Here is a 23,894-nt window from a genome sequence, read left to right as displayed (position 1 = left end):
ACTCTACTCTCTGGGCCACGACAAGTGACAAGCCAGCTGAGTTTTTTATATGCTTCTAATACCTGTATGAGATGTTTTATCGAGCTTCTAGAAGAGTCAAACCCAGATGGAGGAATTTCAGGTAAAATCAAGAAAGGCCAATGTCTTTGTGTGTATGTGTGTGTATTCTACTGAAAACTCTAGAATCCTATGTGAAGTTTTAAAAATCTTTCCTTTTTTCCCCTTTCTTTTAAATTTAAGACATTTTTGGGGGGTGGGGGGGAGGGAACCTCTATAAAAACCATTCCAGAAGAATGTTTTGACAAACATAATTTACAATTGAAATGACATCATTAGGTAATGGGCTGGAGTTGGTAGTATCTGGTTACTTTTTTTTTTTTTTAATCATGCTACACCTTGGATCCCCAGAAATTTTTCATCTTATAGCTGGAAGTTAATACTGTTTGTCCAAACCTGGTCACTTCTCACATTTCATTTCTTCCCTATGAAGACAATTGGTCAAGATTTTAGGACTCCTGCCCCCCTTGTCCAGGACGAATACACTGACCAGCTACATCTTGAGATGAACTTACTGTCTGTTGCTTATGGAAAGTCAGGAAATTCTCCGAAGAGTTTCTTGTATAATGGGTTTTGCAACTTTTACCATTATATAGCTCTTAAAAATTGGCATCAGGAAGAATTATATAGAAATCCTGAGCCCACGAGTGTTACCCAGCTGTTATCTTGCTGCCTCAGAGAGTGCTTAAAACATGGAAACTGCATGACTGAACTTGCTAGTCAGCAAATTTTGCCTTATGCTATTTTTTGTTGTTGTTGTTCAGAATAAAACGAATATATTTTAGGGACCAAAAAGCACTTTATGCACCAAACAAGGTCTAAACACCTGAAAATTAGATTTATAGGTTGTGTATTTTGAACCACAATAATAAATCAACTCGCTCAAACAGAACTCTAATAAAAAATATCCATCACTTAGTTCATAGTTAACTTGGAGAAAATTCATACTATATTCATTTATAAAAGTTCATGTTAGGTTATTATAAAAGTTTGAAATGATTTTAAGAGAATTTTCACCTATGTGGCAGATACTGTGTTCCCTGAGGCACATTTCTATTCATCCCCTGAGTTTATCCATGATCTTGATCAAGTCCATCTAGGTGAAAAATGTCATTGAGCTCTTTGGGCATTTATTGTCCAATATGCTCTCATTTGCATATAGATTCATATTCTCTTTTCTATTTATATGACAAAGAGAGAAATATGAGCCAAAAGTGGCACCATATTAATCTAGAGTCCAGACAGGTCTGACAGAAACTCCATCCTCTAGGTCTCTTTATAAGTCTCCACCACAAACCACTGATTTATTATTGTAACATATCCTACATAGTGTTTCCTTTTTTTGTATCATTCTATGGCTATATTCCAGGCCTATATCTTAAAATTTATAATTTGTAAAACATTCTAGGACTTCAGACTTCTTAGATAATGGCTTTTCCTCAATTCTAATGTCATATTTTCACTCATTAGGTATTTTTATTACACACAGGGATACTGAGAAGAGATTAGAGAAAGCTGAGCTCAGATACATAGTTGTGTTTAAAACCCTTATGCCCATCTTTGAATTCTCTTTATCATCCTTCTATGTGGTGGATTTCTGTAGCAGATTGTCTACAGAGTTATTTAAAAAATCGGGCAAAAACATGGATGATCTATGACATTACGGGAGACAAACACTGTTAAATATACTTTGATTGTCCTTGTGGTTGGTTCCAATAAACTCCCCTGAATTGGCTAAACCAATGAACAAGAGGTCTCAACTATGACAGTACTTCATCCTAGGGACATTTGTGGGGACATTTTTGTTTCTCATAATGATGGGAGGTGGCTATTCTTTCACCTTGAAAAAACTGGCCCATATCTCTCAGTGGGCATTCATGTAGGTGAAAGAAAGCCTGTTTATAATGATCTGAGCCTTGAACCTGTGTCACATATAAAGAGCACAATTTACTTTTAACACGATTTTAATATACATTGAGCTTTCCAGAGCTACAACTACCATGTAGGGGAAAGAGTTTTACATTGTTTTGTTTGGAACTTTACCAAAAGTTGTTCACCATTTTGGAAAATCGTTATCACTTGGAGCTATGCTACTTGTGACATTTGAATTACCAAAATGAAATTTCAGACTTTAGGTTGTAAGGTTATAGTTTGTGTTTGCATGTTATGAATAAATATGTAAGCAAAGAGATTTGAGTCTTTTTTTTTTCCAGTGTTGGAACCAAAGATTAAATTTTCAGAGAATTATAAGAATCACAGTGAAAATAATTAATAAAATTTCTTTTAAAAATATTTCATATTATTGTTCTCTATATATGTAAAATGATGCATGATGCAATTAAAGGAAACTATGTATAAGAGCTAAACACTTGAAATTATTTGTCTTGACATTGCCTGTTGGTTTCTAATCTCACTTTAGTAACTCCCTAGAGATCTGCCACGACTTCACCTAAATGTCTTGATTGCCATTTCTTGCTCCAATACATCTTCTAGTCCCATTGTTTAGGAAGACATATGGTCTGTAAGGGCTTTTTGAAATATTGGAAGAAGAATATATGTTCTGACATTTGGTGGGATTTCTTTCTTCAGTGCAAGTCATTATCACATGTTATCACATAGGGAATCATGTTGACATTACACTGAGCTGGTAAGGCCTGGCTCATTTGTGTGAATATTATACTTCCTCATTTTCTCCCCAGTTTATCTTGGTGTAGTTTTCATAATTCAATTTGGTTATTTCTTATTTTTAAAATTCATATATAAATAATTCTGATCTGTTATTATTTATTCCAATAGTGGTTTTTATTTTGTTATCTACCCATACTCCCGCTCTTATCTGGACAATTTAATGCTCTTAAAACCATTTTTTTTTAAATGTCTGATCACTGCATTGTATCTTCTAGTGTAGTTATATCTGAACATCAACATATTGAGAAAAATACCATTTTATTATAAACAGCTTTTCTTGTATTCCTCCTTTACATTATGGTTAAAGAATCATATTGATCTTTTAGAAATAGGTTAAATTATCTTTAAATGTTGTTATAGGATAGTAAAATGAGTATAACAAAATACTGTAGAAACAAGGGGACATTGTAATGTCATTGAGTCCATATTTTAGCTTCTCATATTTACTTGTGGATAAACTTTCTGAACTGTTACTCTCTTCTGTGTTATTTTTTTTTTAAGTTCTTAATATTAGAGATTTAATCTAGGCTTTCTTTTAAATCTATACATTTAAAGAATTCAGCAAAACCTTAAAATAATCCATGCATGCTACTTAGATAAGACATTTACAATCTATTTCATCCTGCATAACCAAGATAATTATGCTTTTTTCCACTGATTTTGAAGTAGATGTTTATATGCAGGAGTCTGAGACTGCAAGATGATCAGCATTAGCTTAGGTTCCTCTAAAACCTATCTAAATTCTAGTGAAATATTTTCCAACACTTCAATTAAGATAGGTATCCACAATATTCTCATTTTACTAATTGTAAACCTAAGCAGACAGACTATGAGGCCAAAGGGGAATAAGCATCAAGGACTAGAAATCAGAATACAGGGTTTCCTACCTCCTAGGTCTATATTCAGAGAGGCCTTGGTTGAGGATTTAAAGGTGAAAGGCAGCCTCCCTGAGAGTGATCATGAACTGATGGGATTTAGGACTCTAATGAAAGAAAGGAGAATAACCTGAAAAACAAAGTAAATGAATTTAAATAAAATAAATGGGCAGAAATAAAGGGAAATAGTAGATTCAATAGAAGGGAATGTAAAACTCAAAAGTACATAGGGGGACTTGATGTTCTTTAGAGAAACATTTGCGAAATGGATGACCAGTTTAAACATTCCAGTGTATGAGAAGGAGATGAAAAACAGGTGACCAAGTAGAGTAACCAACAGCTAGATAAAGCTCTAATATATTACAAGTGTCTGATTAAATATAAAGTAGGCCAGTTCCAGCTACAAAGAAATATCCTGAATTTAGAGATCAAGCCAGAGGTTAAAGCAACACCTGGGAAGGATTTTAGATTAAAGATATTTAAAATTTTTATGATGAGGCTATTTGAATTTATCATGAGTTACAAGAAGCTGAACGAGAATATATTTTCTTTTAGATGGTGCTGGAAAACTAACCATGGACATCTGATAATTAAAAAAAAAATAATGCTATTTTCTTTTTTAAAGATCACTGCTCTTGAGGATCAAATGGGACACAAGAGAAGGAAAGCAAAAACATTAAGGTTGTTATCAAATCATCAGGTCTTTACACAGTATTTCTTACGGCACTGAGTTTATTAGGCTAAAATTTAATAAAATATAAATTGCTGAAGTGACTTAACATTAAAAAATGCAAATGAAATGTCTAATAATTGGATTCAGTAAAAGAACACTGGCAACCAATTTAACACTTAGAAAGATGATAAATAATCACATTATTTGTAGTCAATATTCATATTGTCTCCTTCAGTGCATGACGTACGATTTTCAGAAGAAAGCTATCACCACTGAAAATCAGTTTGCAAATTCATGTAAGACCACCAAATCTTGGTAATGGCCAGTGTAGCTTAGGAGAAACAAGCTGATTTCCTTTGTGAGTCTGGTAGGTTTTGTGGCTTGAGGAGGTGAAGGCTGTAACAGATCTTGCAAATAGTTTTGTTTCTGATTCATATGTTAGATTCATAGACAAGACGGAAACTGAACATACCATTGTCAGTGGGATGCAGAGTCACTTGAAATAATAAGGAGGTGGAAGCAATAGAGGGGTAAAGTTATATTAATGACCTATTTACTAAGTAGGGTAAGTGGGGTTAATTTTTGTGGTTGACTTGAAACGAAGAATAGGCAGAGAAACCACTAAATTTGAGGTGAAAATCAGTTTATGCATAGTTGAGATAGGATTAGGTTCACCTCTCACAATATTAAAGAAATTGTTAAAAAATTTCATGTACATACACACATATAAACAGCATACACAATTTATTTGAATTCACTTTTATAATCCTTGATAAGGGGTTACACTTAGATCTCTGGAGTCTCATTTCAAAGAGTCAGAGTGCCAAGGAAATTTATTCAATGGAAACAAAATTAATACTAAGAAAGAAGGTTAAATGGAAATGATTCCATTTTAGAAGAAAAGACCGAGAACCAATTTGCAGTTTTTATACTGTGATATTACATCAAGATTAAAAGTAACCAGCTGGTATCTCTTTCCACTCAGGATAGATAAAGGGGGCAAGAAAATTGCGTTTCAGCAAGAAGGGTTTCAATTAGCTCTTTGTTTAACAGGCAGTAAAACAGATTTCCCAAGAAAGTTAAAGAATGGGATCCTCAGGAGATAAAGATTCCTCTACCACCTGTGTCAGGGATTTAGCCAACACCCTCGCCTGGGGGGAATAAACCAGATGCTCTTGAAGTCCTTCCAAATGCCTGCCAAAATCACTTATTTTATTTTGGTAAAGAAATTATTTTGGGGTGATTTAGATATTGAAAAAAACCTTTAATTATGCATTTATATGCAAAGAAGTATAGAACTTTGTCATTTATTTTTTAAACCTTTTATTTAAATGTGGTTTAGAAACAACACCAAAAAATTTTTAAAAGCACGCTTAATGTATTGTTCTATATCTAATTAGTATATTAACTGTTCTGTGAAAATCTTAAAGAGCCAGACATTTAAATATTTTTTGATAGTTTCAAAACCAGTCTGAACAAAGAATGAAAACTTTGGAGGGTACATTTACATTAATTTTAAAATTAAACTTGCACATTTTTTTAAAAATTTAATTTGGGAGTTTAACTTCATAATATTAACATGTGAAAACTTTCTACAATGGTTTAGAGTTTCCTAACCCTAAATTCTGACTTTGATAATTTGTTTTTATTCAGACTATTGATGTTAAAAAATGGCGGGTGGAGGGAAAAGAGTTGGAGATTATATGGATTCATTTATGAGAGAAAAGTAAGATTAATGTAGTTTGAATGGCAACTGTGTGAACTGCTAGTTTGGAAGATAAACAAGCTCAATTTTCTATTTGTTGAGAAAAATTAGATTCCTTTCTCACTGCATTTAAAAGATCACTGGAAAATTAATGTTTAATAATTAATTGCTAATTGTTAAATGCTAAAGCCCTCATATTTCATACAGGCGAGTTGGCAAGAGGTGTCTGTATTCTGTTTCTTGACATTATATCTTGGATTATATCAATGCAAATCACCATCACAGCTGACACTGATTTGCTCCCTTTTAGAAATTACAGTAGAAAGGCCAAGGATAGAATAATCATTAGATGAATTACCATCCCGCTATTGGAGGTCACCTGCATAGACCCTTTTTGAAGTGCTTGCAAAATAAAATTGGTGTGGGGAGAAGCTGCCCAATTTCCCTTCTTTTCAAATCACCCTGGACAGCTGACCAGAAAATAGCTTTAGTGTCTAGTGCTATTAATTCATAACCGTCACCAGCTCTGACTTAATTAAGGAAGCAATTGAGGAATCAGTATACAAAACTTCATCATGATCAGAGTAGCAGTGACATACAGAAGAGGCCCAAACAGTGAATTTTAAGTAGTGATGGTTACTGGTAGAGACATGTCCATGCAACACACATGCACAAAATGAGTCATTGTCACCATAGGCACACTGACAGCAGCATGCATGGCCTATGTTAAAAGACTAAACCCCAAAGTCTTCAACTTGATGAGAATAATATGATTACTGTATTTTGTGATTCCTTATATCTACTATGATACAGTAGAAAAAAACCAGAGGTGAATTTCAAGTTTTTAGTCAAATCCAGATTTATCCAGAAGTACTGCCCACTTAAACATTACCCTACAGTAGCTACAGGTCATGCCAGTGATTTCAGACTAAGATAGGACACAATTAAAAATGACTGAAATGTAATATAGAGAAATAGAAAATGACTGTCATGCATGTACAGTTTACTACTACAGTAAGCTTAAAACCATACCCCCTGCCATCCAGGAACGTGAAACTAGTTTTAAGGAAACAAAAGAGGAACAAGTGAAGTGATACTGTCATGTAGCACTTTGATTACTTTATTCAATCTTACACTCAAAAAAATTTTTTTTTGGCTGAAATAGGCTTATGTGCCTCTTTCACACTGGAATATATTTAGCTCGGTATTTGTTTCTTTCCAAATGGTTTAAATGTCCAGGAGGTGTTCATTGTCAACCTACCCTCATACTTCTTGCAGGAAAAAGGAGTTCCTAGTCATTTTGGTGTCACAGCTGAGAAAGTAACAATGTCTCCAACAAAATCAAGCCATGATGTCTCCACCAGGCACCTGGACTAGCTAAGGGCAGCATGATGTTGCATTGAACAGGGCATACAGCAGGCAAGTTAACATGCCAAGTAAAGGGGCACTTTGAGCATCGGATGATGAGTTCGTACATTACCTTTGACATTGCGACCATTGTCTGTGTTGAGCACAGAAGGATAAAAAAAAAGAAAGAAATATAAAAAAGAAGACTAAAATTATGTTATATACACTGAATTACCTCTGTAAAAACAATCAGAGTAAACAGGATGTAATGACTGGAAATGTATCTTTGAAATTAGCATTTTGTACTATTCATCCAAGTGAAATGCATTAACCAAAACTGATATCTGCCATAAGCATGCATTTTCAAATATGTGAAATATTTATCTCACTTAATTTAACTGGGTTCCAAGATTCAGATTTTATAATTATGACAGTTTGGAGAAAGGCATCTCCAGGTGCTTGCAGCTGTGATAAAAACTTTCAGTCATGTCAGAAGCCAATTTTAGTGGCAGTTCAACCATCATTTACAAAGAAAGTCTGTGCAACACTTAGTAGGTAATCTTTTTTTCATATGATTTAACCTAGTAAATTAATAAGGAAAAATATGCTAAGACAACAGCTTACCTTAATAAACCAACTTGTGTTATTAATCAGAATTCTCTTAACTGCCCCTCCCACAAATGTTCTTCAATGTATATTTTGAAAATACTAAATGGTGCTCAAAGAGTCATTCTTAGGCAAAAATAATTGTAAGAAATCAGGGAAAGATTTGACTGTTAAAAGTAATTTGCGATTTTTAAGTTTATGTTGTCACAGGGGACTTAGTGTAATAACTAAAATATTTAAGAAATTCATTTATATTAACGTGGGCTGTTTTCAAGTCTCAGAGTGGAGTGTTTTCAGATTTATTTTGAGATTAGCAATCTGACTCTTTGATGCATATTTGCTACTAACAAAATATGCATTACTAGTTTTGAAACAAACAAACTTAAAATAAATGAAGTCATGTCAAAACCATTCAAATATATCCAAGATTTGAAAAATCTGTTCAACATTTGTTGACATCTATGCTAATGCTGTGCATATTTAAAATCTTGGGATATATCATAATTGTTTCAAAGCTTACAATTGAAGCAATTTCAATAATGTGGTATATTGAATTGCTAGTGTAGACATTGCCTTCGACAGAGATACACAAAGTTGTGACAACTCTGCCCTCTTTGAGAGACCATAAAAAAGCAAAAAGGGATTATATAGAATTAATTATCTCCATCAGAAGCTGGGCCCCCAAAATCACTAGTAAAGTAACAAGCTCTTGCAAGTAGTTAAAAATTGCAACATTACTTATCAAACCTCAAATATACTAAGATTTGCAAATTCCCAAAAAAACCTGATTAGAAGTTGCATCATATGGCTAATGCTGTTTTAACATTCTAAGAGCATTCAGGCTGTGTCCTGGTGCTAGTTGAGACCTTGTTATTTGTCCATGACAATGTAAGTGCAGAAATTAGAGTAAGTATTTAGTGTCTCGTAGCAATTTGACAGAGCAATCTTATGTCCGGTCAATCTAATAATAAAACAATTGGGGTTTATATTTTCTATGACTATTTTTTTAATTTCATTTTTCTAATAGTGTATTTTTTTATATTTACAAATGTATTTGTTTGTGATGGATTAGAAAAAATTCTGGTCCTTCACCATAAATGGTTTGAGAAGTAGAGCTCTAAGATACTTGATAATGTAGATTAAATAAAAGGACAGTGTAAAATATTATGCACTACTATATTTGCAAAGTATTTAAAGTTCTATAAAAATAGCATTTATAGAAGGAAATTTCTCTTCTTGAATGAGGAGGCAATAATTTGAATTCAAAATCTGCTGCATGTGGGATTTAACCTGTTAACCAGTCACATGAATTCATGAAACTAAAATCAGTTTAAAAAATTTTTCATCTTCGTGTGGCACTGTGTGTCAACTATACTCAAATAAAAATAATAAGACATTTTTTTAAAAGTTTTCCAGCTTCCTTTGTCAGCGGCTCAGTTTCTAAAATATACCAAATTATGCACCCTTAGGAGGTATAGTTTCTTTTATGCTAATCAGTGATTTTGTAGCTAAAATTGTTCTAAAGCTGAACTACAAAATACCCTCTGAACATATCAATTGGTAGCCAGATGACCAGAGCATCTGCCAGAAAGTGATATTTTTTTTTTGGAAATAACACAGCTTGGGTGGGGGAAGAAAATTGAGGATGACCTCACTACTGAGGGTCCTGAATAGTTCTATATCCAGAAATGTTAAATCATTCTTTCCCATAATTGTACCAGCAATTATGTACTAAATAAAGACCATATAGAAATGAAGAAAATAAAGTGAAATCGTGAAATCTGATCTAACCTACTCAGCACCACTATCAAACCAGAGGCTAAGTCTTTACCATGCACCCATTGCATATCATTTAATACGTAAGAATGTTATTATACTGTAACTCAGGCAATAAAGCCAATTTCTGAAGTCAGTATGATTCCTAAAGATGCTTACACTAACTGCACTAACTAACTAAAATATATGTGGGTCATCTGAATCACCCTATTGGATTTATTGCTGTTCAGTCATGGGATTCATTGCTCAAAGATCAAATTTCAGAGGTTTCCTTCAGTCAGAGATATTGAGCATGCCATTACTACACAGTAGGGGGGCCTTAGATGATTATTCGGTTTGGGAATTGTCCTTGATTTTATTTTCTTTTTAACCTTCTTTAGACCACAGATTAAAATGGATGTGTTAATTGCTTTTGTACCAGATACAGTTTCTCAAACCTATCTATGGAAAACTCTTCCTTCTGTTTTTGTGATATTGACTTAATCTCTTTGAATTCTTCCTGCCAATTCATTTTCTTTCATCATTTCTGCCTTTTCATCTTCACTGTGCCCTTTACATAAAGCTCCCCCACATGATTCAAGTAGTATGGGGTACAATCATTTCCTGCTGTGTGTGGTTTTGAAACATACTTCACGAGCACGGTCCTCTCAGTTTCACACCAACATTTATTGAGTTCCTGCCATGAAAAAGGCAATTGTGATACTAAGGCTGCAGAGCTAACTGTGCCCAAGCTCCCGCACTGGGGGAACTCACAGAAACCTAGCTTGTGCTTTGCATATCCAACGGAAATGACAGACTTAAAATATGGAATAAAGGTAAAATGTAATAAATGCTATAATATGTGCAAACACTGCTTTGCACACCCAGGTGTGAAATCATTTAATTCTTTTGGTTTGGGAGGGGAAATGGGTCCTTATGCCTGTGAGAGGCAGAACGAGGAGAGACAAAGTGGAGAAGAGTTATTCGTGGCAGAACAAACTAATGAAGCAAGAAAATGTGTGATACATTTTTGGGAAAAAGCAATTATCTTTGTGCAGGTTTTGAGGGGAATATATAATAGGGGAAGGAGTCCTGCAGGAGCAGGAAGTAAGGCCTGAAAAATAACTGTGGCCTGCTGGCCTTGTGCCCTACACTATGAGCCCAGTGATCTGGTGAGGCCTGGTGTATTGTGGACTCTGGAGACGAGTGGTCCTGGGTGTGAAAGCTGACCCTGGCGTTCTGTAACCTTGGACGAGTTATTTATGTAACATAAATAAGCCTCAGTTTCCTCATCTATAAAATGGGGTTTAATAATAATTCCTAACTCACAGAGTTGTTGTAAGAATTAAATGAGAGTTAATGTGTGTCAAGCATTTACATTGTCTCACACGTAGCAAATACTCAGTAAATGTTGGCCATTGTCATGTTAATGATGAATTCTTTTCGCCAGTGTCTATTAAGCATTGCTGCTTTCACTACTGGCTAATATAAGTGTGAACACCAAGAGGCCAGGGAAAAATAAATGAATTCTGACTTGCTCTGACTTCGGTTTTCAAGTTTGTTCTTTCAGTACTCTCAGGGTTTGTTTCGGTTGTTTTTCCCCTAAACCTTTCCCCTTCTTCCTTCCTATCTCCACCCCACCCAATCATTTATAGCTTTCTGATGACTCAGTACACCACATTTTATACACGTCTTCCTTTGGAAAGACTTGGTTAATAGTCCTGTGAAGGCATACCGCTCATTCTGCCCAAGGCTTGACTATTTGTGAAATGCAGCAAAATTAATTATGCTTGAGATGATAGTGTCATCACCTAAGCATAACTTATATAAAGCATTAATTAACATTCCATAAGGTAGGCAGATAATGGTTATCATACCATTTCAGAAACACAGAAAAGAAGCCAGAAGAAACCAAATTATTCACTATGGTTCAAAGAGGAAATCAGTAACAACTCTGAATGTAGGACTCCTAATTTTTAACTGCCATAATTTATTTGCATTTCTTACCCCAAGGCATAGGGATTAATGTCAAAATTAAAAACAATATGGAAATTACCTTTCATTACCCATTAATATTCATTTCTATATTTAAAAAAACAAACATACCTTCACTGGCATGTCGGTCTCTAAATATGTTCTTGGGGTGGACACTGAATCCTTCTATATCGTGAACTGAAGAAGCCCTCCGTATACTACAGATGCTTTCCTTCGATCTGGAATGAGTCAGCTGGGTACTTGACTGCAGCATGTCAGGGTAGAGTCGGTCCCATTGCCTTTTGGGAGAGGAATGGTCAAGAGGTCCAGATATATTCACCAAGGGGGAACATTTGCTGGGCTGTATCAAGGCTTTTGTATCATCTGCTTCGGAGGGGCTGCAGCTCTCTTTTGTAGGAGACTTGAAGTGCTTCATGGCTACTGAATCATCACTATGTTTAGATGAATCAATTACTACCACATCAGGGTCTTCTTGGGGTAAAGACTGCTTTCTGTAAGTGAGAACTCTCAGACCAGGGAATTTAAACCCAAAAAGTTTCCCTACAAATGGAGACAGGAAAAAACATTATTACAAGACAAATACACACACACACACACATTATACATATATAAGACATATCCCTTAAGACAAACAAACAAATGAACAAGTATCGTTGACTCAAATTTAAATACCATGTAAAAAGAGTTATTAATCAATAATTAACTCATTTATAGCTGGAATGAGGGATATTGTAGAAAGCTTCTGAGACTAATATGAATTGCCACATAAACAGTAAGAAAACAGTAAAATAATCTTATCATGTTTCTGATGGTTAAATATACTCCAGTGACATGCAAGCATTATTTGGAAGACACGAGGTTTCTTATTTCAATAAATTAAAGACATATTACATATTATTACGTACTACATAGTGTTAAATACACTATACAACCATTTTTAAGGAAATGGGAAGGGTGGAATACAGTTTAGCAAGGAAAAGAAGGGATAGGGCATCATATGTAAAAGGGACAGACATAGGAGAGATTATAGTGCATATGTGTGTTTGGGGGACTAGGGGGTCTATTGTACTTCAAGTAAGAGGGAAGAGAATGAGGTGGGCATAAGAAGTTGGCCTGACCTATCTAGAAGGTTTGTATTAGATAATACCATGAGTCATGTGTGGATTAGAAAAGTGGGGTCAACAGTGTATAAAAACATTCCTCATTCCATTTGAAATTTTTGGAAGGCTTTTGGTTTCAGATAGAGATGTATAGATAAGAATTTCTTTTTCCTGTCATTTTGTGTTCCAAAATCTGAGAATATGGCATGAAATGTTATACATATCTCAATGAATGATGCTTAGAAGGACAACTAAATCTAACATTAAAAGGTGGGTATTAAAATTAAAATATTAACTAATAAATATATAAACTCACTGGCAGTAAAAACGAAAATCAAAACAAGAGCATATCATTTTCCACTCTTCAATTTAGCAGTAAATAAAAAAAAAGCACATAACATGGAGTGATGGCAAAAAATGCTGGTGAGCATTCTGGCACTTTGCTGATGGGATAGCAAATTGCTACAAATTCTTTGGAAAGTCATCGTACAATATCTATTAAAATGAAAATAGGTACTTATCAACCTCATTTGTAGGGTAGTACAAACACAAAAACAAGACACGGTCTGAATATCATCAGAAGGAGAATGGTTAAATAAATCATGGCATTTTTATACTTAGGAAACTTCTTTTAAAAAAAGTATACATATATTTATGTTTTTTTTAAAGATTTATTTATTTATTTATTTGATAGACAGAGACACAGCGAGAGAGGGAACACAAGCAGGGGGAGTGGGAGAGGGAGCCCGATGCGGGGCTCGATCCCAGGACCCTGGGACCATGACCTGAGCCAAAGGCAGACACTTAACGACTGAGCCACCCAGGCGCCCCATATATATTTATGTTTTGATTAGAATTAGAAGTTTATTAAAAAATAGTGTTAAGTGAAAAAGCAAGCTTCAGTTTAATATTCATGACATTTCATTAAAAATCATAAAAGGTTATATTTTGTCGATGTAAGTTTTATAGCAGTAGAGAAAGATGTGGAAGAACACACACCAAACTCATAATGTTAACTGGCTAAGTGAGTTTGGAAGTGGGGGAAGGCAATGTATTGCATTCTTCTTTATATATCTTTATTGTTTGTTACATCAAGCATGCATTCCTTATATATATTTTTTAAAAACTAATAACTACTAAAAGAAATGAAGAGATAAAACATCCAAAAAAGATTGCGTGATTCAAAGCTTTTCTAAGTATCATCTACAAGAAAATGCAGAGTTTCTAAAACCCTATTGCCAATGCAGTAGTCTATGTCCACATGGCCCCATGGCTTGACAATTACACATTGCCCTTCTAGTCAGTCAGTCGGAGTCTTTGGGCTACAATATTATCTACCTTCTTATATTCTTTAAGTGTCATGGGTACCCTTATCTTTAATATATTTACTATGAACTTTTCCTCAGTGCTTTGAGGATGGTTTTGAAACATGGAAGATCGCTCTCAAAACTCATGGACTTTTCTGCATTTAAATACACTCTTCTAGTAAATGCACACATAGTTTTAATTTCATATTTAATCCAATAACTCATAAATCTGCATCTCTAGCTCAGACTTCTTCTCTTAGTTCCAAACCTGCATATCTATTGGCCTCATTGACATCTTCACTTAAAACTCTTAAAGATACCACAAAATCCTATAGCAAATCCAATCTCTTGATCTATCTCTCTGATTCTAGCCCTTTTCCTGATTAACATTTCTGTCCCTCAGTGGACCATAGGCCTCATGAGGGCAGGGCACCCAACTATTTTGCTTACCAAATCCCATCTCTTGACAGAATGCCTGAGCATGATAAATGAATATCTATAAGCAGATCTTAAACTGAAAATATGCTTCAATTCTGACTGTGGAAAACTAGGATATTTAATTGTTCTGCCCAACTTAATTAGATAATCTTAGCCTTCTGGAATTGCATTGACCCATGTTTACCAAAAATGATTGATTGAGTAGAACTCAGAAGCTCATGGAATGGTGAACTCTCTACCATGCCCTTCGTACCTGATGCAACTCTTACTGTTAATTTCACCTTTTTCAGAGGTTATTAATTGCTACATTCTGGTTTTAGAACATACACAGAAATGTTTTAAACTTCTCATTTTATGTAAATTACCCATTACAGAAAATTTGATAATTAAGCAGGCTAAATTATTATTGTAAGCTTTCATTTGTGAGCTAGTAGTTAACAGTATTCAATACAGTTGTAATTGATTTATCTTTCTGATAAAAGACATGACACAATGTGCAAACTCCAAATATGTTCACCTTTAAGTTCTAGATTAATAAACTGTAGATGAGAGTAACCAATCTGTGCAAATAAGATTAAACAACAGTGTATCACAGTTAACTGTTTTGCAAGCATTCTTACATAATTCTAACAATTCTTATATGCTCAAGTAAATTGCCAAGTTAAAAATCAGTGAACTGCATCAAAGTCACTCGATTAGTTTTTAATGCACATGGAATTGACTTATAAAGCAGTTTACAAATCAATTCTGCAAGCTTATTACAGTGCACTGAAGGTCAATGCCTACTTTTATTCATTCTTCATCAGTTACATTACCCTCCTCCTTTAAAAACAATTCACTGCCTTTCTTAAGTTAATGACCGCACAAGGCATTTAGTTTGCCCCTGTAGTTTGGTCATATCCAAGGTGGTACAGATCGTCTTTTCTGCATCACTAGGTTCATATGACCATGTTATATTGCATTACAGATTTAGTTGTCTAACTGCAGTTCATCCGGAAAGAATACACATTGAGAATTTTGTTCAGTGCTAGAACTTTCAGGCATGAAATATAAAACATAGATGAGTATAATCCTGTCGTGGTTCTCACCACCGAAAAATATCCTTATAAATTAAGTCTCCATATTGTACTGTATTTGCTTTCTAACTTAAACAACCAAAATACTATTTAGCCTTTTGTTTACTAAAACGTTTGACAAATTTGAAATAAGAACAACAGAATAAGAGTTTTTACCCATTTTTTACACTCTCCCAAGTAATTATAAGTACTGATAAACTGCTTACACGAACATGATTTTCTTCTAAGATGTACCTAGTTTCTCACACTCATGAATGAACTACTGCTAAGTCTTTCTCAGAACATGTCACTTTTAAGAAGCTGCTTAAGTATGGAAGCTTCATCTTCGTGTATCCTGTGTCATATTTAACTGAGAGCTTTTTACTTCTCACCCATGTAAGCACACAGACAGTCCATCATTGTTGTCTTTAAAAAGCCTGGAATTATGACTCTAATCTATATACACAAATATGTTAAATATGTGGCTCAAGGCCAAACAGGAAATCAGGATAAAGTGAGAATAAAACAGCAGCTTCTTTTATTAAATTTCAGTTTTATCCAAGAGTTGGTGTTTTCTTGGGCCATAAATATCCATATTGAGGATTTAATGAGAATCTTAACTCTCTTCTAAATAAATGTAGATAAATGCATACACACAATTTTATTTTTGATATCAGAGGATGAAGAAGAAGATCTCTCTCCCCCAAGGTAAACCTTTCTATTAACCTCCCCTAGGGTTCCCTGGGATTAATATTAAGGACTCTTAACATTCCCTCCAGTTTTGAGTTTCTTTATATATTTATGCTAATCATAGTTTTCACAAAATTATAATGATCACAGCTACATTTCTACCTGATCTCCTGTGGTAATGGGACTTAGAATATAGTTTTACTAAACTTTCCAGAATGGAGAGCACCTTATCCATCTGAACTGTTATTTTTCTCTCTGTCTTTCTTATCCTCTCCTCTGGGAGCCAGTTCTTATCTACTCAAATTTGGAAGAAAACAATTTTTCTAATTTAAGAATCAATTTGGGAATATTAGAAATAATAATATTTCTTGCAGAAAAACAAATATTTCCAAAAAGTCCTCCATATATTTCTAATCATTGAATTTCCTCACAATTACAAACTCCCAATCATTCCCTTCGTTCAACTTCTCTTAATTTCTGCAAAATCTTAGAACTTTGATTATCTAATAATTTTACTATGAAAACCCAGTTAAATATAAATCAGAAAGAATTTAGTCTTGCTTGGTTCTGATTCGTTGAATTATGGACTAAAAAGTAGAGAGAAACTTTAGTTCAAGCATTCCTGCACCCTAAAGGATACAGTGGGGTAAGGGAGAGGACACGCATAGCAGGGGCAGGAAACGGTGTATTGTGAAGACCCTGAGCAGAGATATTTCCTCCCCCAAAGGAGTAGAGGTGGTGGGAGGTTGGATCCTGAGAAAGGTCTGTTCAAAAGGTCTTATGAGGAGTGTTCTCAGGAGATATGCTTGAGGAAAAGGAGGAAGGCAGGATTGGGCAGAAGAAGTTAAACTCTTATGCAAATGCAATGGGAGCTTCAGCCCCCTCTCCTGGGAGCTCTGGAGCTGGAAAGACCCTTCAGAGTGATGTCAAATTCAGGTCAGCGTATCTGGTCTTTGTCTTCCTGCATCAGCTAGTCACGTGCTACAGCCACCTTGTGAGAAGTTCCATAACCTACGTAAGGCAGTTCCCTGTCTTTGACTACCATTCTCAATGAGGAGCAGAGCTGTGGGCACTCAGTAGTCAATATTCCCAGCAGCAGAGCTGTCCCAGTCCTGAGGAAGGTGTCTGGCTGAGTAGCACAGTGTCCACAGTGCAGAGCAGGTACAATAGCCAGATTTGGGTCTGGAAAAAAACCTATCATCTAAATTAAGTCTACTATCAGCTATTATCACACAAAATAAGGATTTGTGAATTACTGTCTATGTACCTTTTTAAAATCATGGTATTCACACATCTGACACATACACTGGAAGCCTTAAAAATCACTGTGAGATTTTCTCCGGCCAAATAGCTCTGGATATGCAGAGAAATATAACTTCAATCTCTGAGTCAGAGAGAGCAACAGATCAAATTTGATGGGAGAAACAGGGAAGATAATTGACATATCTGCCTTGTCTTTTTAGGGAGAAATTTCCATAGAGGCACCCCAAAAGGAGATGAATCTTTCTTACTCCTAAGTGTGTAGTGAGTATACGATACTGCCCACAGGCTGCTAGAACAACCCATAATATTGTCAAAGAAGGCAGGAGTTGGCAGTTAGACTGGGAAAATGGATCACTCAGTGTGAACTCAGTACTGACCTGGTTAACCTGATTAGTGGGTGACAAATGGGCAGTACAGCCAGTGTGGTCTTAATGTTAGTGACCAGAAAAGATCACCAGGGAGTCCATCCATCTAGTAAATCTGAAGGTAAATTTGGGACCCTTTAAAAGAGCAGATGTGGTCAGTAATGCCTTGAAAGACTAGGACCCCTGGGAGATTTCCTAGGGTGAGAGATACCAAAGAAAAAGGCAGTAAGAGTAAGACCAGATTAGAATCTTGAAGCAATGTGAGTCCTGACCCAGGAAAGCATGGCACACATGGGTGGAGGTGGGGGAGGTTAGTGCTGCAGTAGCAGTGACAGCAATTACGGGAGCTGCAATAGCAGCAGAGAACTTCTGGAACAGGTTCAGAAATGCTGAGGATGTCTGAGAGACACCGCGGCCAACCTGGTCACGTCATCATTAAAGGAAAGAAGCAGAAAAGACAGGTTTGGGATAAGGGAGATCAGGCAGAAAACAGGATAGGGTTGTGGGCTGCTTTTAGCTACCCAAGGTTAAAATATCTCAGTGAAGAGGGACTGGAAATGAAAGCAAATGCCATCAGTAGTATATATACCTAATAAGGTGTCTATATGACAACTACTTAATATATCTATGTTTCATTTATTAATACTGTTATTGTGTTTCTCTTCAATAGATTTCTTCCTTTTCCAAATGCCAAGTTAAAGAAGCCATTCAAATTATGTGAACGTAATAACACCTTACCCTACAATAACATCTTTACGTTTATGTGAACGTAAAAACACACCTGACCTGGGATGACCATATAGTCATCACATTGACAGGGACTCTCTTGATGAAGCATTCCAAACACAAATGGTACAGACACCAGTTGCCCAAATGCAGTATGAAGAGGGACTGTCCCTGATTTGGGTGTTGTCATGAAACAAATGTTTCCAAATGATATGCACATGAGGACTTTCTGGCATGGATATGCTGATTTAGATGGTCATTAGCATTCATTGTTAATAAAAGATAAAACATAATTTTTTCAACTACCAGCAATTTTCCTGATCTTAGAAATATGTATTTTGCCTAAATTCTAGAGGGGAAACATAAGATAAAGTTGATTGCAACCTGTGACTGAACTTTTCCCAGATTTCTTTTAGCAATCATGTCATAATTCCCTTTCTAGATCAAATTTAATCTTTAAAAAGAGGAAACTTCCAAACCTATGATAATAGTAAATATTAGTTACATTGTAAAACCTTTAATTAAATTCATCTGAATAATAGATTGTTTCTATAATAATGCTCACTGAGGGGGAAACTCTATATTACTACAGCAGTTCTTCATCTTTGAATTAAAGAATAACTTTCAGCTCCAATGGAGAATAGTGAAAATACCGTGAATGCCCTTTTATAAGGCAGGATATAGAAAATTTCTTTGTTCCTTAGCTTGAGGTCTGAAAACTGAGATGAAAATTTGAGGGAGTAATGTAGCTATTCAGGCAAATATATATCTTATGTGTCAATTATTCAGAATATTGAGTCCAAAGCATATGAATACATTTTTAGTGGTTTAAATTAGATAATTGTCTAAATTACTAGCTGCATTTTCTGCGTATAGACTTAGCTTTGGTCGAAGCTTTTAGAGTAATTCAAACTTTTATTTTAATAAGCATAAAAATAGAAATTCTCTTTTGATTTGGAGAGTATAATTTTAATCATTTCAAAGATAATGGAATCTCCTTTGTCATACCTTAATAGATTAGATTAGATTAGATTAAAAAGTTCATTTTTGAAAAGAACTGTAAGAATAAGAGACTATAAAAATTTAACGTTATTATATTTTTATATTTAGTTTCATTTAAAATTTATCTTTATAGTTTTATGTAAACATTAACTTATACCAATAGTTCTCAAACTTTAGTGGCTATCAAAAAACATTTCTGTGTTTCTGAATCAGTTGTTCTGGTGTAAGGCCCAAGAACTTGCATTTCAAACATGTTGCAAGGTGATGCTGATGGTCCCACACTTGGAGAATCATTGGCTAATGCTCATTCCGTAGGAAAATTAAAAAAAAAAAACAAAACACCTAATTACTCAATAAAAATAACTTATTCATTTGCTTTCATATCCCACAAAAATGTTTTGGATATTTATTATTTGCAAAAGGTTGGGTATGCATGGAAGAAAATACATCCCTGCTATGAACTAGAACTGAAGGGTTCTTGGCCACTTTAAATAAGGTAGGTTTTTTTTTCCAGTTTTCCACAGACTTCACTCTTCTATTTTTATTCATGGCCTTCTTCAGTCATTTATGTAACTTGTCCACTAGGCAAACATATATGATCAATGTTGTAGTAAAGACAGGTATGAGGTACCATGATGTCACAAAGGCAGGAACAGGTAAATTTTGGGGGGCAAGTTAGGAATTCTTCACAGATGAAGAATTCTTTAGAGAAAGCATCCTAGAAGGATGAAAACACTCTAACAGAGGGGATGTCGTGTTATACAAACAAGGTGATATAAAGCATGTGGTGGTTTCAGGGAACCAACACTGAAATATGGGATGTGATGGGGTGAATTGATGGGATATAAGGCTAGAGAAGTATCAGAGGTCATGCCACAGGTATTTTATATAATGCACAGGGCTTTGGAGTTTTATCTTGTTAGTAACAAAGAACCATTTAAAGGATATAAAAAGCTGAACATTATAATTTGATGTACAGCAGTGTGACACTTGGTCCTGAGCAAAAGATGCTGAAAACAGGGATATTGGTTATGAGACCATTGCATCAGCCCAGGAAAGATGTGTTGGGGACCTACTAGGCAGTTACAGTGGGCTGTGTGAGAGAGATACCCACACAGTGTCCTTGATAGAATTTGATCACTCTTTGTTTGGGAGAAGAGAGGATTAGAGAGAAGGAGAAGTTTAGCATTACCCTATGTTTGCAGCTGTGGTGGCTTGGATGACACTATTCAGGATGTATAAAGAGCAAGATTTTTTGATGGAATGGGTGGATGGCAGTTGGAGATGGAAAGATAAGTCTTAGCCTGAAATGCTAAGTTTTCCAGAAATTTAAAAATCTTCCAAAGGAGATGTCCAGTGGGCAGATGAATACATGAAGTTCTAAGTAATAAGGAAAGTCTAGAGAAAGGTATGGGCTGGAGATACTGATCTGTGAATGGATATTTACCCTGTAGGTCATGGATGAGTTTGCCCAACCAGGGTGTATAGAGAAGATGCCTAAGGAGAAGAATAAAAAAAGCTGCTACTGGGGGAGAAACAAATAGCGTTTAAGAGTAGAGTAAGAGGAATAGGAAAATGGTACCAAATTAGCTGCCACAGAGATCAAAAGAAACAAAGGAGTATGGTGTCGTGGTACATAAAAGAACGGAGAGAAGAGAATCAGATTTAACAAGGTACACTCAACCTAGAGGGCAACATACAGAGCAAAACAGAGTTCAGTTCTAGTGGACAGAGGAATGAAGGAAATAAGGAAAATAAGTGAGTAGATATGGAAAATCCAAATGCCTATAGGAAGAGACAAGTAACATAAATGATGAAAGCCAGCTAGAAACAGACAATAAGGACAGGTGAAGACTGTGGCCAACAGGAGAGTCCACACCCCATTGAAAGGTGTGGCCAGTATTCTGTTTCAGCTTATTGCCAACATGTAGTCAGATACTCATATTTTTTCAAATAAGCCAGACTTTCATTTTATGTGTAATCTTCCAATTTTTAAATGATGGCAACAAACTTGACTAATTAAAACTTTGAGAAAAATATGTGATATAAACAATGTGTCTGTTGAAGTACAGCAGCATGGGTGTGAGCAAAGGGAAAAGAGTCATTAGAAAATATTGGGGGCAGGGGCTGGGATTGGTGAGGACAGGCTTTGAAGGGATGGAGGAGAGAATGGGTTGCAAGTAGAATCTGAGCCTTGGTTAACATTGTTGGGACATTTTCGTTGAGGGTGGGCTTGTTAAAGGAGTTTCCACCTGCACCTTCCCCCTTGCTCTGAGGTGTGGGGACAAATGAGTGAATTTGAGGTTAAGAGTCACAAGGAACCTGAGGTTAAGAGTCATATTTGAAATACTTGCTAAGGGAAAAAGTTGAAAGATCCTGAAAAAAAAATTAAGATCTCATATACAGTTTTGATTTGTAGTATAATCATTTATAAATTAATAAACAATAAAGTTCACAATTTTTCTGTAAATAAAAGAAACAATGTGGGCCTGTTTTTTTGTTGAGAAATATTTCAAGTTTAGTAAAATGAGAATATTTCATAGATGTTTGACAGTGATGGCAAGAGTACATTAACTAGACTTAAATTTAAACAAAAACTATCTTGAACTGATCTGAGGAGTAAAAATGTTATTAATTAAAGTTTACTTGGGGATATGAGCTTAAGATCAACTTTTATAGTGACTCAAACTGACTCTTGGATTTTAAAATAAAAATGTACAATGCATTCGTTTTCTGTTTGGATGTATAATGTTAAATCAAGAAATTTTTGTTTGATTGAAGTCCCCATAAATACCATGAAAAATTTTTAACAAGCCAAATGTGTGTGTGTGTGTGTGTGTGTGTGTGTGTGTGTGTGCATACGTGTGCATGCATGTGAGAGTCAGACTGGTGATCCTAGACCCCTGCCATAAAATAGAAGATATATAAAACTCAAATATACTTGTAAATAACTTAAAATGAAACTTAAATATATTTTATTTAAAATAATAAAGTCTCTTAAACTTGATTAGCAAAAACACATAATTTGGTTATCTTCCACACTGTGCAAATATTTCATAGCAACAGATATTAGAGCAGAAAAAAAAAGAGAACACATTTTCCCCATTCTATTAGTTCTTTTAGATGTGGCCCCCATTTAGTCGGTAGGAAAAGTGTAATTTTGTCTTCCATTTGATATCATTTCCATTCTTCAGAGGTTAGGGTTTTTAAAGAAACCATCAATGAGAGAAAGCTTAATTACATATTTTATTTGGCATTTATATTTTTATGTGGCAATTAATTGACTCTATGCATTATTTATCGATTTGATACACTTATTAATATAATACTCTCTCCTGTACTTGCTTCATCCCAGGGGACATAAGACATCTATTTGTGGCTGGTTCTATATCTTCAACAGAGAGTAAGTTTGTGAGAAATTAGTTTTTCCCAGAGAAAGCTGATCAGTTTAGTTGTGTAGGGTTCCTGACCCAGAAATTAGATATTTGTACTGAGAAATGATTCACCACTTTATTCGTTGCAAAACAAGTCTCTAGAATTTTCTCAGCCCAATTAATCACAGTCCCTTTTTATGATACATCTTTTCTATTGTGCATAACTTCTTTTCTATTAATTCTCAATTTAATATTTCACCTTCTCATCTGTAGTTCTTGTGTTGTCACTTCACATTTTCCCCTCTGTTCTGTCTTCATTTCAGGAGAGCCAGTTATATTTACAGAAACCCACATCTTCTCAGACAAATGGTAGCCTTTTCTCCATTACTCTACTTAAATCCTGACACTTGGGGGCTTGTACACCCACCCCCACACACTTACATATTTCTTAATTAGATAAGAAATTAGGCATTTTGAAGGTTAAGATGTTTCGGCAAAAAAAAGAGGTGTATCAAGATTTGATTTTCTCTTATTTCTTTTTTTGTTTGTTTTGGTGGTCACCACTGGAACTACAGTGTTTGAAATAGCTAATACCATTATTTTACACAGGTAGTAAAATTGTACTTAAAGAAAAAAAATCAGCAGGATTTTTCCCCAAATCACAAATAATACAAAATAGAATTTGGATAGTATCAGAAGGTACCAAGTGTAATTTGTCTCTAAATTTTCTGTTCAATTTAACAATCAACATTTCAAAAATTGACATCAAGTCAATTTAAGTATAAAATGACGGAAGGGTATAATCAAATCTAATATACTGGTTGTAAACAATAGTCCTTTGTAATTCTCTGGAAACAATTTTTTGCATATTTA

General features: G+C 34.9%; 1 protein-coding gene across 4 annotated transcripts in view; it reads right to left on the bottom strand.

Annotated features, from left to right (window-relative positions):
- Positions 1–23,894, bottom strand: part of KCNH7 (potassium voltage-gated channel subfamily H member 7) — a 472,323-nt gene that overhangs the window by 123,017 nt on the left and 325,412 nt on the right. For 3 of the 4 annotated variants that reach the window (XM_028113114.2, XM_028113115.2, XM_088022142.1), the window contains exons 4-5: positions 11,813–12,241; positions 7,479–7,499 (exon numbers count right to left, since the gene is read on the bottom strand). In XM_028113114.2, the coding sequence (XP_027968915.1) occupies positions 7,479–7,499; positions 11,813–12,241 (450 nt within the window). Of the gene's footprint in view, positions 1–7,030; positions 7,055–7,478; positions 7,500–11,812; positions 12,242–23,894 lie in introns of all 4 variants that reach the window. The other variant, XM_088022141.1, reaches the window with a different exon arrangement.

This window comes from Eumetopias jubatus, unplaced genomic scaffold (genome assembly GCF_037043125.1).
Source record: "Eumetopias jubatus isolate StellerSeaLion01/CBP00866 unplaced genomic scaffold, mEumJub1_p1.0 scaffold_3, whole genome shotgun sequence".
Taxonomy (NCBI): domain Eukaryota; kingdom Metazoa; phylum Chordata; class Mammalia; order Carnivora; family Otariidae; genus Eumetopias; species Eumetopias jubatus.
The sequence above is the reverse complement of the archived record's forward strand: the minus strand, read 5'-3'. Positions and strand labels throughout refer to the sequence as shown.